General features: G+C 42.0%; 1 protein-coding gene across 5 annotated transcripts in view; it reads left to right on the forward strand.

The window, feature by feature from the left end:
* DPP6 (dipeptidyl peptidase like 6) overlaps nucleotides 1–15,593 on the forward strand; it is a 799,862-nt gene that overhangs the window by 568,471 nt on the left and 215,798 nt on the right. For all 5 annotated transcript variants that reach the window (XM_032775624.2, XM_032775623.2, XM_032775621.2 and 2 more), the window contains one exon: nucleotides 5,707–5,759. In XM_032775624.2, coding sequence (XP_032631515.1) covers nucleotides 5,707–5,759 — 53 coding nt within the window. The remainder of the gene's footprint in view (nucleotides 1–5,706; nucleotides 5,760–15,593) is intronic.

A 15,593-nucleotide genomic window follows, 5' to 3' on the forward strand; every position in this document is an offset into this window, starting at 1 on the left:
AGAAAACCTTTGCTGACCACATCCCTGTCTTGTTTGTGCCAAGTCAGCCTACCACTTATAAAACGGTATAATAAAAGTAAACTCCTCTGATAAATGTTGGTTACTGCTGATGCTAGCAAGAAAGCTGTTTACAAAACATGATAGAAATTAACATAACAGGTGGAGGTCTATAATATAAAATAAACTCTTCCCTTTCCTGAAGCAAGTGATAGATCGTTGCTAAGTAATGTCACTTTATGTTGTTCAAGCCAAGATGTACTGAAAATGAAAGATTCCCACCACTTCCCCAACTTCCTTCTAAAATGTTTTTCCTCTTGTGAACTGCCAATAAATTGGACTTGTGAGTTTGATGACCAGTGGTGCAAGAGTAAGATAATTGATTGCCCTTGGAGGATCCTAGTGAGTTTCATATTTGAGCAGGATTTCGTGAGTTACCACACCTTTGATTTTCCCTTTTTAAACTGGTCCGATGACATTCTTAATAAGTAATTTTTCCATTTATAAGGTGATAATTGTGTTTTCAGCTTTGAATCTCAAGCCTTTCAGTTTGTGCTCCATGTTTTTCTCATGGGCAGATATTACACATACCCTGAAGCCTTGGTGTCTAAGACACTTTCTGATCCTCAGCTACTCTGTTTCTGTTTTGTTTCTGAATCTTTCTAATTAGTGATTCATTTTTCTCTGAAATTTGATTACTTTACCATCTGTAAAAGCAAATCCCTTGCATGGCAGCAGAGATATCGGAAAATAGATCAGTCTTCTGTCCTTCTCTTCTAACCATTTCCTGTCTTAGAGGTGGTCTGATTTCTTAATTTGGTTTTCTTTCTCTTTATGTTCCTCTTTGGGATATAATTGTATGATGAGAAATCTAAAATCTTCTAGTGGCATTTTTAAATAAGTTTAGGAAACTTTTAAAATCAGTGATGATCAGAAAGGAAACAACCATTCTGTAGCAAGATTCTGGCTGGCTGTGTGTGGCTGTACTGGATGATAGGAAGAGTGGAAACACACCCATGTTAGGGGCAGCTATGACCTAACTGTGAAGCACAGGAGCAGGAAGAGATGAGCTATCTGTGCCAGAGTCTGGGAGGAAAAGAGAGTCATGCCCTCCTTTTGACCCTTGGAGCACTATCAGATGCTTCCGGGGCTGTGATGAGTTTTGGGGCAGGGGCAGGAGCAAGAGCTATGGGCTCCCCAGTCCAACACCTAATTTAAATAAGCACTTAATTTTAAGCACTCTCAATGAATACGTGAAGTCACATCCATGGAACTACTCTTGTGCTTAAGCACCGCATACTTAAATGCTTTGCTGACCCAGAGCTTCTATGGAGACATTATAGACACACTACCCTATTCCTCAGTGCTAGGGGCTGGAAGGTGCTTCTCATGCCTTGTGTTCCCCTGGCTCTCCTCTCTTACTCCTTATTATGGGAGTTTAGCAAAGTGACTATTCTGTTCCTATATCCTCTTGTGTTTTGCATTCCCAGTATCAAGACCCAGTTCTACTCTTGGGTGGATGCATGTTTCAAATGAAGTCAATGGTTTCAGGGCAGCAGTTAGTCAGATCTTTACATATCTGAATTTTAGATAAAATAATTGCCTTTCAAGCTCATAGGTACTGAATCTGTCTTGTCATTTGGTACCATTGCGAAGAAGGCATGCGGCTGTTGCTGTGGATAATGTGGATAAGAAGTGGAAAAGACCTATGTAGCTGGCCACAGGATGATCAGCCCAATAGAGGGAGATCCTTTGATGGCATAGGTTTGGCACAGTGACTTCTATGCCACCTGCAGCTGGCATAGGGAACATGGCTGAGGATTTTCTGTGGCCTGATCCTCCTCGGGCTCACTGGCAGCAGATGTAATGTAGAGCAGCCCTAAGCCTGCTCTACTTACACCTGGGAAATGGCCTGGTGCATATTCAGCCCAGGATCTAGGGAGTAAAATGAGGTTGCTTCAAACCAAGACCTTTTCACACACCCCTATCTTTGTTTGTGCTGCAAGCTGCTTGGGTTTAGGCAAGGATCAGGGCCAAGAGCTCCAAAGCAACTCCTCACAATGATCCGAGGAAGCAGATAAGTAACATTATCTTCACTTTTCCCCTCTTCTCCTTGTATTGGTGCAGAACCTGAGAGACAGAGAGATTTAATGATTTACCAGAAGCTACCAAGTGAGTCTTTGGCAAAGCTGGAATTAAAACTAATGAGTTCCTAGCTCTCCCTTTGTCACTCACCTTGCTAAACTATACTGTCCCTCTAAGTCAAAGTTTAGCCATCCTGTGTGAATGGAGAAGTGAACTGACCACTGGAGGGGAGAGGGTTCCCTCATGTCCATGCTATTAGGAAAGTCTGATACTTATCAGAAATTCTTCAGTTGTTCATTTATTGGAACATGTAATTTGAAACACATAGGAAATAACTTGTAAGAGTTGGCCAGCCACAAAGCCTGAGTCTTTGATTCCAGGTCGCTCTGTTCGGTGTTTTGCCCTGTGGGAGACATTTTGGCAGGTAAATAAGAAAATTACTCCAAATTCCATCAGCAGTCAACAGAAATTTCCATGGAGATATTAGATAACTCTAGCCATTCTCCCAGGACTTTGGACTAATTTAGTTCTGATTCTCATACCAAAGAAAGATGCAGCTATTTCATATTGCACCAAGGTATTATATTCTGTCTCTTTTGCATCCCTTTTTATTTTAGGAATATGCCTACCCATGTGTAATCTAAGCAAGTATGGGACAATGGGAGTAACCAGAGCCATTGGGCCCATGGTCTATTAAAGATAAGAGGTGAAGTAGCACAGTTAGGACCTGTTCCTGCAAACTTTACTCTTGTAACTAGTCCTTTGATATCAGTGATTCAATGGAATGGCTTACATGAGCAACAGTTGCTGCCATGAGTGAGCTTGGTAGGCAAGTCCCGTTAGGAGAGAACACACCACAGGTAAAGCCAATGTAGCATGGTAGACTTATAAGAGAGAGAGAAATTGGTCTCTCTCTTTAATGAAAGATGATCCGGTGTGCATCTGTAAGGGCTGGTCTCAGACCTGAGCGGGGGTGTGATGACAATCAGATAATAAAGCGTCCTCACAGGAGGCACAAACTTGGCCATTTGGCCCTCTGCGAGGTGCAGGCTTCTGCTGCTCCCTTACGAGCTCCCTTCCACTCCTATTTTCCCCACCCCATCCAGTTTACCCTCTCTATCTCTGTCTCTCTCTGCACTTAACAACCTCTGTGCCTCAGACACTGCTAATTGCTGTAGCGTTGCTCCCTCTAACAGGGCTGCCTGTATTCTATAGTAACCACAGGAAAAAGCACTAGTCAATGCCTTTCCCAGCAGTTGCCCTAGCTGTTTGTCTGCCCGCTCCATTTTTCCTGTCTCTCTTCCTCCTTTGTGTGAGCCTGACAGTGCTCATACTGGTACTTCAACTGTCTTCAGATACACGGGATAGTCCTGTCGTGTTTGAAAACCTGCCTGTGTTAATAAGCAAGAGGGTTATGTTCTAGTCCTGAACTTAACCTGTCTGCCCCATTTTTTCCCCTTCCTAGAGGCTTTGGAGGAGTATTTAGTGTTTCCGAGGCATTTTAAAGATGAACAGTGCTCAGTATTTATGGACCCTGGTAGTTTTAAATACAGGTATGAAGGGAATTATTTTGAGGACAGTTGGTCTGACTTCACATGAAAAATCTTACAGGACATTTCCAAAATGCTTTCTAGCTTAGCTGTGCCAGGATTTTGCAGTATGGCTCCATGCAGCACCTGTCCTTTTGTATTCAGGATTTGCTATTTGCATTCTTTCCCTTTGGGGAATCATAACAGCTTTATAACTTCAGTAACACTAAAGTAAAACCTAGGGACCTAATGCTGCCTTCAGATACACACTGAAGCTCTCCAAGTTTAAACTTTGTGATCTCTGAGGAGACCTCAGCAAACTTAATGGAATTAAGGGCTGAGAGGGAAATACAACACTAATTAGCATTGCACCATCTCAGACGGATGGAGGGGACATGTTCAGCATAAATAAATTTGAACCTGCAGCAAAATCATTTGCATTCCTGAGCCTTCTCAGGTGTGTAGTCACAAGGTAGTTGTCTAAGCTACAAGTGATTTTGCATATCTATCAAATAAATCAGGGAGGCAGAATCCTAACACACGTTAATAGGATATGATTTTGTGATACTCCCTGAAGGAGTTTGTGTCTGTAAAGGAATGAATGGAGACAGAAGGTGCAGATTGCCATCTATAACCAATTAGATATTGGTCTGGTGTCATACCTCCAGCTTTTGGGAGGCAGCTCCCTCTACACCCTGATGGCTGCTTCCGGCTTTCATTCACTAGCACAAGGCTGCAACGTTTGGGTTGCAATTGCTGCAAAGGAGTGTCTGTGTTGGTAGCCCAGTAATCAGTGTGTATTAGGTTTCCCTCTCTGCCCAATCCACAGAAGAGGTGGGTCTGTTAAAGCCATGTGCATCAGGCTAGCTCTAGCTGTAGCAAATCCTCATATCAGCTCTGGAGGTCTCCAGTTCAGTCCCTGTTAGGGTAAGCAAGATGTTAGCCCTCACACTTTCACTTTTAAAAATTTCACAAAGCTCTTCTATTATTATTGTTTTACTATCTATTTTGTAATTTAAATGATGAAACCGACCCTTTTGCCCTAACCTACTTGACTTTGTCCCATTAACCACTGTCTACAACGTGAACAAAACAAGGAGCAGGATAAAGAAGAAAGAGAAGGGAAACAGCTAGATATTGATTTCTGCGGTTGCTCCTCCTCAATTCTATAGCATCGTCTTGTATTCTGTGGCCCTGGCTCTGGCATCACAATCAAGCAGATTTAAGTTAGCGTGTGAGAACAGCAGTAGGTCTGTGTTATGGTCACATCAAGGCTTCTATCACCCTTAAGGGTATCTGTTGGTCTGTGGGAATAGTCAGGAAATTTTGTACAGGATAATAGGTACAGTGATGTTGTGTATGGATACAGGGCTGCTATTCAAGAGGTCCCTCTCCCTCAACCTACAACAAAGTTCAAGTGCTTTACAAGCAATGATGGGGGGCGAATGAACTGGACATTGAAATCAGAGTGGTATTCCAGATGCCATGGAATGGTCTCTGCGGGTGAATGTTGACTTTTTAATGTGCCCTCACCACCCAGAAAAGCCAGTGAGAGTTGAAGATGCTATTCAGCATCTCTCGGGGTCAAACAGACCTTAAGTCATTGCTGAGTCCAAAGTCAGTCAGCTTTCCTCCAACGGCCACGAAAGGATGCTACTGCATTCACTGAGATTAGTAAGTTTTATTTCCTGCTTGATTTATGGAGGAATAAAACAGGGAGTATATACTATATTCCTGCTGTGTCTTGTTATAACCATGTAGCCTGTCTCCAACTGACCAAGGTGTCTCATTAATGTTTGTTCTATATTTAGCCATTGCTGGGAACATGTACCCCTGCTTTAATCAAAGACCTGGTAGCCATAGCAATGACACAGAGCATCTGGCTGGAGAGAGTTTGCCAAACATTTTAACAAGGTGTGAGATGAATATCACACATCACCATTAGGTGAATTAATTTGTAATCCATACTGGAAAGGAACAATAAAGTATTCATAACAGCTTCCTTACCATAAGATGCTAGACTTTGCAATGATAAGAGTTCCATTAACACAGATTACATTACTAATCTTGTTTTCTTTTAAATTTCATTTTGCAGGTGTATCAGCATTCGTATACGGCATATTATGTCCTCAGCAAAATACCTTTTGGGTAAGCAATAATTTAGTCTTCATTTTTAAAACACAGCAATTTAAAATGCTACGAAGTAACAGAAGATACAACTAATGGTTTGCCTATAACAAGCCTGTGTAGGGTGACCAGATGTCCTGATTTTGTAGGGACAGTCCCGATTTTTGCATCTTTTTCTTATATAGGCTCCTGTTACCCCTCACCCCCCGCCCTCATTTTTCCACACTTGCTGTCTGGTCACCCTAATCCTGTGTAGCAGTCTAGCATCCAATGTATGGTGTGTTGTAAAACAGAACACATAACCTGAAAGAAACAAGAGCAGTCCACTTCCTTGAGAGGGCCTAGTTTTCATGTTGTTGGCTGGAATGTAGTATAAATAGCTAAAAACTGAGAAGTGAACATAAATTTGTGTGCTCTGAATATCACACAGGCTACTAGTCATTTGTGTGAATGTTTACCAGCAAAAAATGGGGAGATACAAAAGACCTGTACTTTGCTGTTACTAGAATATTGTAAGTACAATTCTCAAACTAAAGCCCTAGTTTCCTATTCATTGTATTCTTTCTCTGGTTTATTATTCTTATATAGAGTGTCCAAACAAGTGGAAAGCATTTCGCATACCTAAAAGTCAACTCCTGTAAAGACATGCAAGTGTGCCTGATGTTATGCTCCTGAGTAGTTTCCTTGAAGTCAATTACACTACACTGCCCCTTACCTAGCAAAGCACTTAAGCACTTGCTCAAGTCCCACTGACTTCAGTGGGATTTTTTACTTCAATTGAACTTAAGCATCTGCATGAAATTAAGTATGTGTTTATGTGCTTTGTTGAATCAGGATCCTGCGAACAGTTAAACATGTGCATAAATTTTGGCAGGATAAGGGTCTAAGTAGACAAAATGGGAGGAGAAGAGATGTTATATTCCTTTTTGTAAAGTGCTGAATTTGAATTCCAATATTCCATAGTACCTTTCTCCACATGATGCCCCACTGAAGTCAGTGAGTATTTGATGAATAAATTGCCACCAACCACAAGGAAGGGGGTATCACAATGTGGCCCAAAAATTGGTTTTACATTTTTCAGTATGTTTATCCTACCATATTTTTATATGTAACAGGAAAGTAGAAATACAAAGTATTTCTAATTATCTCTTGGAAAGCAATTATTAATATCATACTTTATATAAAAATTCAAGCATGAAAGAATTTACTCATGTTGGCACAAATTTTTAAAGGTATTTAGGTGTTGCTGTGCTTAGCATGGCAATGCTAAGTGATTTAGGAGCTTAAATATCATTTTCAAAAGGGATCTAGGCACTCAGCAGTCTAAATCCCATTGACTGCCGGTGCAATTTAGACTCCTAGATGCCTTTTGAAAATGAGATTTAGGTTCCTAAATCAGTTAGATGTTGTGATGCTGAGTGCAGCAAACACCTAAATAAGTTTAAAAAGCTGGACCATAGTTTTCCTGTTAAAGGCCTCTCAGAGTAAGGAATTTATTTTCAAATCTAAAATCAAAGAGCATGATTTAGACCTCAGTCTAACAGAGGGACATCATGTTTAGTTTCTTTAACACACTGGTAATGTGCAGATGTTGTGTTAAGGAGATATCTCGGTATATTCCCCCACTTAATTAAAAAAAAAAAAAGTTCACATTGAGAATTTCTTTCAGTTGTGTCCAGTTAACAGCCAAGAACCATCATTATGCTTTCTTTACAGAAGTTCTGTATTCTGCACATATATACATATTAAAAAATCCCAAAATGTTAGAAACTCTCTAAATTAACAATTTAGGAATGCAGGCACTTCTCTACTATCACAGAATCATTCATCATCAACCCCACCAAATTTACATTGCATATTGAATTTTTATTTTGTTCTGTAATGGAAGCATGCTGTTGTATGAATACTTTTGATTTCATTTATATGTTCAGTGTGAAGTGAAGATTCTGAAAGGAATATAGTGCCAGGAAGCACTGAGTTATGTCAGAGTCTTGTCTGTTTTCTCATAGTATGATGTGTTGGTGGAGCAGGAAGATATTTTAATGGAGAGAATTGGTAGTATTGCTCTGTTTGGCGTTATGAAATGTGTTGATTACATAGTGTGGTCAGGTCGTGTAAGTATATGTAGATCTTGCAAGCTTACATTTTTATCTGCATTATAGAGCAACTAGCAAATTGTTGGATTTTTTCCCCCAGTGGGTAAGTTGCATGATGCGATAGTGGAATAAGTACATTGTAAATGCATTCCTTGAATAGGACTACTGAATGGGAATTTATAAGCTAGTGATATATTTGGAATTTTTCATATGATTTAGGAAATTCTAGTGGGTATAGTTTAAAGGTGATCCCAACTGAGTGGGGTGATAGTAGGCAAGGAAAGATGATGCACAACCCAAAAGCAGTGCTTTCATGTAGAGAACAAAACTCTCACATCACACTGGGTGGGGGTGAGGAGGGGAGGCTGTTGGCCTAGCAGGGACACACACACACACACTTGCCTTAGAGTATTTATTTTATTGTATTCCTTTAGATTTGACATTAATGAACAAAGCTCTTGTAAATACTTTGAGCGCCTTGACAGCAATTAAACTTAAAATAACCACCCAGCAGCTTTAGTACCAATATGCAAACAAATTAATGTCACTAGCCACCAGCCTTAAATAATCAAATAATCATTTACTTCAGCTTGTGGACAGTAAAAATGACAAATCTTCTGGAAAGCTGCTCAGCCCCAAATCCTGTCCAAGAACACACTCATGTCCTTCTCCCAAAGCCCTGGTAGGTGCAGCACACCCTACTTCTGCTGCAAAAAGAGGCAGCCTGTGTACCCTGTTAGTATCTGCTGCCAGCTGAGGAGCTTGGGGCCTGATCATGCTTCCAAGCCAGTGGCCACAGATTGAGCCTAGGTGGCCACATGAGCTGTGACCCCAGCCCATCTCAGTCCTCCTGTTTCTAAGTGTGAATTCCACAGAAAGTATACCCATAGGCTGTGCCAGTGTAAATTTCCCCAAACTGTCTCACCCACCTTCCTCGCCCGCAGCTCTGACCTTTCATAATGAGAGGAGCAGGTAGTTCAGCCTTCATGCTCATTCAACCCTTGCTGCCTCTGCTGGGATTTACTAATAAGGGAGCCAATTCGTGTCACCACTTTTAAAGAACATGACATTAATTTAATTCAATTCTTTCCATAAATTGCATTTTTTGTAAGGGAAATCACTGATTTTTTTGCTGGTTTCCTGCAGATCCTGGTTATGATTGCAACAAAGATGGATCCAAGCCACCAAAGTTTGCCTTTAAATTTGAACTTTCCCCAGGTTCAGGGGTGTTCCAGTTGGGAGTTTGACTTGGGGCCACCTTTAGTTCGTAATATACAATTCAAGTGAAGACACTGGCAAATAGTGTGTGAAATGTCCCTGTAGACATGTGGACTCACCCCTGCGGCGCCTCTTGCTGGTTACTTCTGGGAATTAGCTCGGTTCCAGCTCCAGAGCGCCCTCTGCAGGCCGGTGATCCACCTGTCCTCTGGACCCGGTGCCCTTTTATGTGGAGTGCTGCCCCCAAGCTGCCCCCTTTCTCTGAGGGTTTCCCCTTCCCAGGGGACCCCCACCCTCTATCCCCACTTTGCCTCAGTATATGGCTACTGCCCAGTCTCCATCTAGCCCCCATTCGCTGGAGCAGACTGCAGTATCAGCCACTCATTATAGGCAACGGGGTCCTGCTGCCCTAGCCTACCCCTGGGCTGCCCTCTGCAATCCCCAGTACCTTTTAGCCTAATGCTAGGCCTCAGCCTGGGGCTCTTCTAGGCTAGAGCTCCCCCGCTCCTCAGCCTGTCCTCAGCCCTGCTGCCCTCAGGTAGTTTGTCTCTAGCTCCCAGCAGTTAGGCCCATCTCCCTCTACAGCTAGAGAGAGGGACTGATTGCTTCTAGCCCCTCTGGCCTTCTAATGAGGACCCATTGCTCAGTTTGGGGCATGGCCCCAGCTGCAGCCACTTCCCCAATCAGCCCAGCCTAAAGGCTGCTTTCTCCAGCCACAGCACCTTCCCAGGGCTGTTTTTAACCCCTTCAGGGCAGGAGCAGGGGTCCACCCTGCTACAGTCCCGATCTGGTAACCTTTACTTCTCCAAAGGCACTGATAGGAGTATATCAAACTGTTTGCGTGAGTATATCAAACTGTTTGGGCTCCTTGTGAAGAGTGAGTGATAAATTATAGCAGAGATAAGCCCCATAGTATCTTATTAAAAACAAAATATAAGGCTGAAGTAGAAAGGAAGATAATCCCGGCAGAGTTTTAAACCGTTCCCTTCCTCTCCCATTATTTCAGCTTTCTTCAGATTTTTTGTAGATTTGGGATAAAAAGCCCCAAATTTGCCAAATTTCCCTTCAGATTTCTGTGGCCCACGGGTGTTAAGGAGGTTTTTAAGTTTTTTTTTAATGAAGGGACTGATTTATGGTCTATAATTGTTCTTATTTTCAAGAGTGAAGGTTTGTTTGTTTTTTTTGCCTTTTTAATTTTTTTTAAAGGCTGCTCAATGGAGCTGGAAACCTGGCATCCGCTACCTGTACCCGTTTTCTTTCTATCAAGTGTCAGAGCAATGAAGCTCATACTGTTCTTGGGTGCCATCTAGTGGATTTGTTACTTCTGTAAAATTTATCAGTTGTTTCATGGGACACAGCTTTGTATTCCATGTTTGTTTTTCTCTTACTGGTGCTGTCAAGATACATGATGGAAATTGCTTGTTACCTGCATTTTTAAATATTTTTGCAAAGCTTCTAGTGCAACATGATGGCTTCACTTGCCAAGCTGTCAGTGGCAACCTGTTGTTATTGTTTGTTTATTATTTGAGTTGCAATTGCACTCATGAGCTCCATTTCTGCACCAGGACCCCATTGTAATAGGCACTGTACAAGCACAGAACATAAAGACAATCCTATTTGTTAATTTCTCCTCGCTGTTCTTTTGTTCACTCATGGGAGCATGAATTCTGGTCACTAGAGTTCCTCAGTGTAATTGATCCTTGCTAGGCCGCTACTGCCCAGCCCCGCAGACAGATTTTCCACTGAGATGGAAGAAATGTGTGATTTGTGTACTGCCTGCAGGATGAGCACTGTATTCTTCATATAGATTGAAAAAATACCTATCTGCTCGACTCTTCCCCTTGAGAACCACTTGCCAAAGTTTTTGTATTGAACTACATCATATGAATTCCTATTTCTTGTTAGGTTGTATTACATGTTATTAGTGCTCTTGCTGTGTAGTGCCTGTTACTGATTTTACATTATTTAATAAACCAACACAATGTTTAATGGGTTGTATGTTGGGTTTTTTTTTTGTCATTTCCACTGGGGCTCTGCACTGGGACCTTGCACTGAATAATGATGATCTCTTATCTAATGCTTTTCGTCCATAGCTCTCAAAGCACTTTACAAAGGAGGTCAGTATCCTTATCCCTCTTTTTCAAATGGGGGAAACTGAGGAGGAAGTGACTTGCCTAAGGTCACCCAGCAAGACAGTAGCAGAGCTGGGACTAGAACCCAGGTCTCTTGAGTGCTTCAGAAGGCAGGTTATTGCATGAGTGCCTACTACACTGACCTCGAGGTCATTGGTTATGGGCTACTGTTGAAAACAGCATACGGCACTAGGTGGACCACCAGTCTATTCTGGTATGGTACCTATGGATGAGGTAGCATTTGATTGTTCTTTTACCGAGTACCTGTATCTGCTGCCGTCACTATGGCCTAAAAAAAGACACCATTTTCAGTTCTGCTTTGTTTTTAAAATGCCCAAAGTAAAACCTAGTATAAAAGGTACAGTCTGTCAGACTTCCTGCTGTTCATTCATTTCTGAAATGATTGTTATCCTTTAGCACTACTAGTAGGAAAAGATTGCTACTGACAACCAAGCAATGAACCCTTGCCACAATATATGAGAGTAAAAAAACAACAACCCCAAAAGAGAATTCCAAATGTGCTTGTGAGGCTCAGACAGGAGGAGATTTACTAGCGATTACATTGTATGTGGAGAGGAGGGAATTGTGCACAACAGCTTCTAGGAAGGATTTATGCTTCTTGCCAGATTTATACTGTGTAACAAGAGGCAGCTGGCAGACATATCCAAGGAGCAATCTTAGAGCAGTTATACTTTTCATATCCACGCTGTAGAACTCTATTCAATGTTCCACACTCATCCCCCATGCACAACTCTGATTAGCATCAAGAGAAGTTCTGTGTGTGGACTAAGTGCCAGATCTGCAGTAGAGATCCCCCCAATGGATAAGAAATAGGATAATTTTGCTCTTTGCTTCAGGGATACATTTTCAAAGCAGTGTGTGTAGATTTCACTGTACAACTCCACTAATGTTCAGATTCATCCTGTGTCTCTTACACCAGCTATTGATAGTAAACGGGATAGAATAAAATAAAATAAATTAAAGAAAGCCAAATCAGACTTTGTATATAGAAAGAAGGTTGTCACAAACACACAAGAATCTCATTGCGAAGCAGTAGAGGCTAAAATCTCTCCTGTTGAAGGACAGCAAGATTTTATCATAATACTTCGTGTTTGTGACAGGAGGAAGAAATTATTTAATATTTAGTCTCATGGCTGAAAGAAATAGAAGTGCTGAGAGTAAAGAGAATTGGGTTCAATTCCTGGCTCTGCCACAGACTTCTTTTGATTTCACCTCTTCCTTTCTGATGGCTACACAATGGCCCATCACTGTGGTATTTGAGCACTGTGGCAAGTCAAGTAACTTCGCTGTGCCTTGGTTTCCCCAAGTCTTAAAACAGGGATGATAATGCTGTTTATCTACCATGCAGAGGTGTTAGATTTTATTCGTTAATGTTGATAAAATGCTTTGAGATACTTAGATGGCAAATGCTACAGAAGTGCAAAGTACTATTATTATACCTATTTTCAGCTAATCAGATTTTAACTAGCGGAAATGAGTGATTTTTCTCTCTCTCTCTCTTACCTATTCATTGAAGCTGTATAGCTCCTCATATAACTGTATGTAAAAATTTAGCAAAGTGAAGTACGTTAAACAAATATGGAACCAAATACTTTTCATTCATTTAGAAAAATCTGTGCTCTCCTTTCACTGCTACTTTCTTTTCTTCCTCCACTTGCCTAAGTATTGCTGCCATCATTTTTGTTGTATGTATTGTTGTAGCCTGCCCTGGAGAGGAGAGGTCTGGGTAAGCTTGAAAGCTTGTCTCTGTCACCAACAGAAGTTGGTCAAATAAAAAGATCATTTTTGTTGAACTTGTTGCTGTTTTAAATTGATCTGAACCTCAAACTCTACAGGCCATTGCACACTGACTAAGTTATTAAAAGGGCATTTGTTTGTTTTTAAAGCCCATTTTGTTTCCTTTAGTAAGAAGCGCCAGCCATTTTATCCAACAGAGCCCGTGCTTAGGGCGACATCCCCCGTCTAGTGACTGCTCTGCAAAAGAGATTCACATTTGAAATGCAGTTCCATTTGGATCTGATGTGCACAGTTCGAGGGAAATCCCTTTCAGCAGATCAACACTGCATCCTCTTCTCAGGGGGATTCCCTGTTCATCCCTGTGGGTTGATTGTTTTCTACCATTTGACTTTTAAAAGTGAAACATTTTTCCATCTGTGTGCAGAGCAAATCTTGTCTCCTCTGTCTTTTGCAGGGGTCTTTTATAACATGGGCAGGCACCTTAGAAAGATGTATAATAATGACAACAACAAGCACTGAGTGAGGGATTTGATATTTAGAACTGCAGTAATGACTGCTGCAGCTAAAAATAATAGTCTTTAGTAATTAATAATTAGGAGCAGATGTTAATGGAAAGTGGGGAGCAGCCCAGCAAATCACCTGTCTGCATTATCACAAAGGTTAATAGCTTATTGCCTGTCAGCAAACTGTCACTAGACTTAAAATTCTCCTGTGCTATAAGTCTCAACCAGTGCTCATTGACGTCTGTGGAAGGACTCCCATTAAATTCCATTCTAGAATGAAATAGGCAAAGTTTTAGACTTTCAGACCTAACAAAACTGGAAACTTGTCCCAGCTTTGCCGAGGTTCCTGGGCCTTTTTGGTGAATCTCTTCCACCTTCCCCCAGGTTAGCTCTAACCCTCAGCCCACACCCAACTCTGCAGGGTGTCCACCCTTCACCAAACTGGCCAGCACCAACTCAGCAGCTTGGGCTGAGTTTCACTCCTTGTTTATACCCAGCATTTTAAACATGGTACAAGGGCCACAGTTAGAAATGGAACAATGAGGATAGAGGAAAATGAGAAACCATTAGATTACAGTGCCAGCATCTACCACAAAGCAGGCCACACAAACTTGTGGAAGCCCTTTCAATTGTTCTGCTTTTCTGTATCTCACATCCTGAAATAGAACAGAACAGAATGCATGGGGTTTTTCTTTTGTTTGGTTTATTTCTTTAGCTGGGACTTTTTCTGCCTTTGTTTGGAAGGTGGAGGAGCAACTTTTTTTGTTTCTTGGTTTTGTTTTGTTTTGTTTTTGCTATTGTACAGGATGCTGTGCGATTTTCATGTTATGCAGAAGTAAACCAGATGCATTTCCCCAAGGGGCCCATATGTGTGCTGGCCTCTATCACACAATAGATAGACTCTAGAAGCATGAGCTTTGGTTAACATTTGCAGCTCTGCACACTGTAGGCTCATAAAGTTGTTAAGCCCATTTAAAATCCGGGTGCATTATTGTTCAATTATGTAACATGCTAATTTGTGCATAGCACATTGCAAAGCACAAACAAAGGTATGGTGGTCTTCAGAAAAAAATTGCAACCTTGGGGACCAATCATGCAAGGTGTTGAGCACCTCCCCACTCCCATGGGTTTCAGTGGGGGCTAAGGATGCTAAGCACCTCTCCAAGCTGTGCACTAATGCATTCAATGATGTTAGTTAATGTCTCATGGGCTGTGGTTCCCTTCACTCACCTTCTCCTGGCTACACGGTTCCATTAGCACAAGGGTAGGCAACCTATGGCACGAGTGCCAAAGGCAGGACACGAGCTGATTTTCAGTGGCACTCACATTGCCCGGGTCCTGGCCACCAGTCTGGGGGGCTCTTCATTTTAATTTAATTTTAAATGAAGCTTCTTAAACATTTTAAAAACCTTATTTACTTTACATACAGCAATAGTTTTGTTATATATTATAGACTTACAGAAAGAAACCTTCTTCTTCGAGTGATTGCTCATATCCATTTCAGTTAGGTGTAAGCGCCGCGCATGCACATTTGTTGGAAGACTTTTACCCTAGCAACTCTAGCGGGCCGGCAGGTTGCCCCCTAGAGTGGCGCCGCCATAGCGGGTAATATATACCCCTGCCAGAGCCGCCCGCTCCTCAATTCCTTCTTACCGCCTGTCGGGTCGTTGGAACAGTGGAGCGCAAGCTTAGCTGACCTCCGCTTCCCTAGCTACTCGAAGTTATTGTGTATTTAGAGTATATAGTTATGATCCTTTTATATATATATTTATCTATACTATGCGTTTTTTCTTTGCTAGCCATTAGGTGATCTACCTAGTTTAGGAGGGTTCAGCCGCTCCCCCTCCTTGCAAACCAGGTGCCGGAGCCCATGCCCGGCTCACGGTTCTTAGTCCGTGCTGGCGGCCTCTGGCCGTTGCCGCACAGGAATCCACACAACTCCTGTTTACGGTCCTTGGGTATCGCCATATTTCACCAGCCTAATTGCTCACATCTTTGCAAGGCGTTAATAGAACTGAGAACAAATTGATGCACTTTTTTCCTCCACCTTCTGCGCTCGTGCGGCTACTACGGACAGGAGCAGAAGCGCCTCCTCGGCACCGGGACCCGCCTTAGCACTGACCAGCTACCGCACCAACGTTGACTCAG

The sequence above is a fragment of the Chelonoidis abingdonii genome, chromosome 2 (assembly GCF_003597395.2).
Source record: "Chelonoidis abingdonii isolate Lonesome George chromosome 2, CheloAbing_2.0, whole genome shotgun sequence".
NCBI classification, from domain to species: Eukaryota; Metazoa; Chordata; order Testudines; family Testudinidae; genus Chelonoidis; species Chelonoidis abingdonii.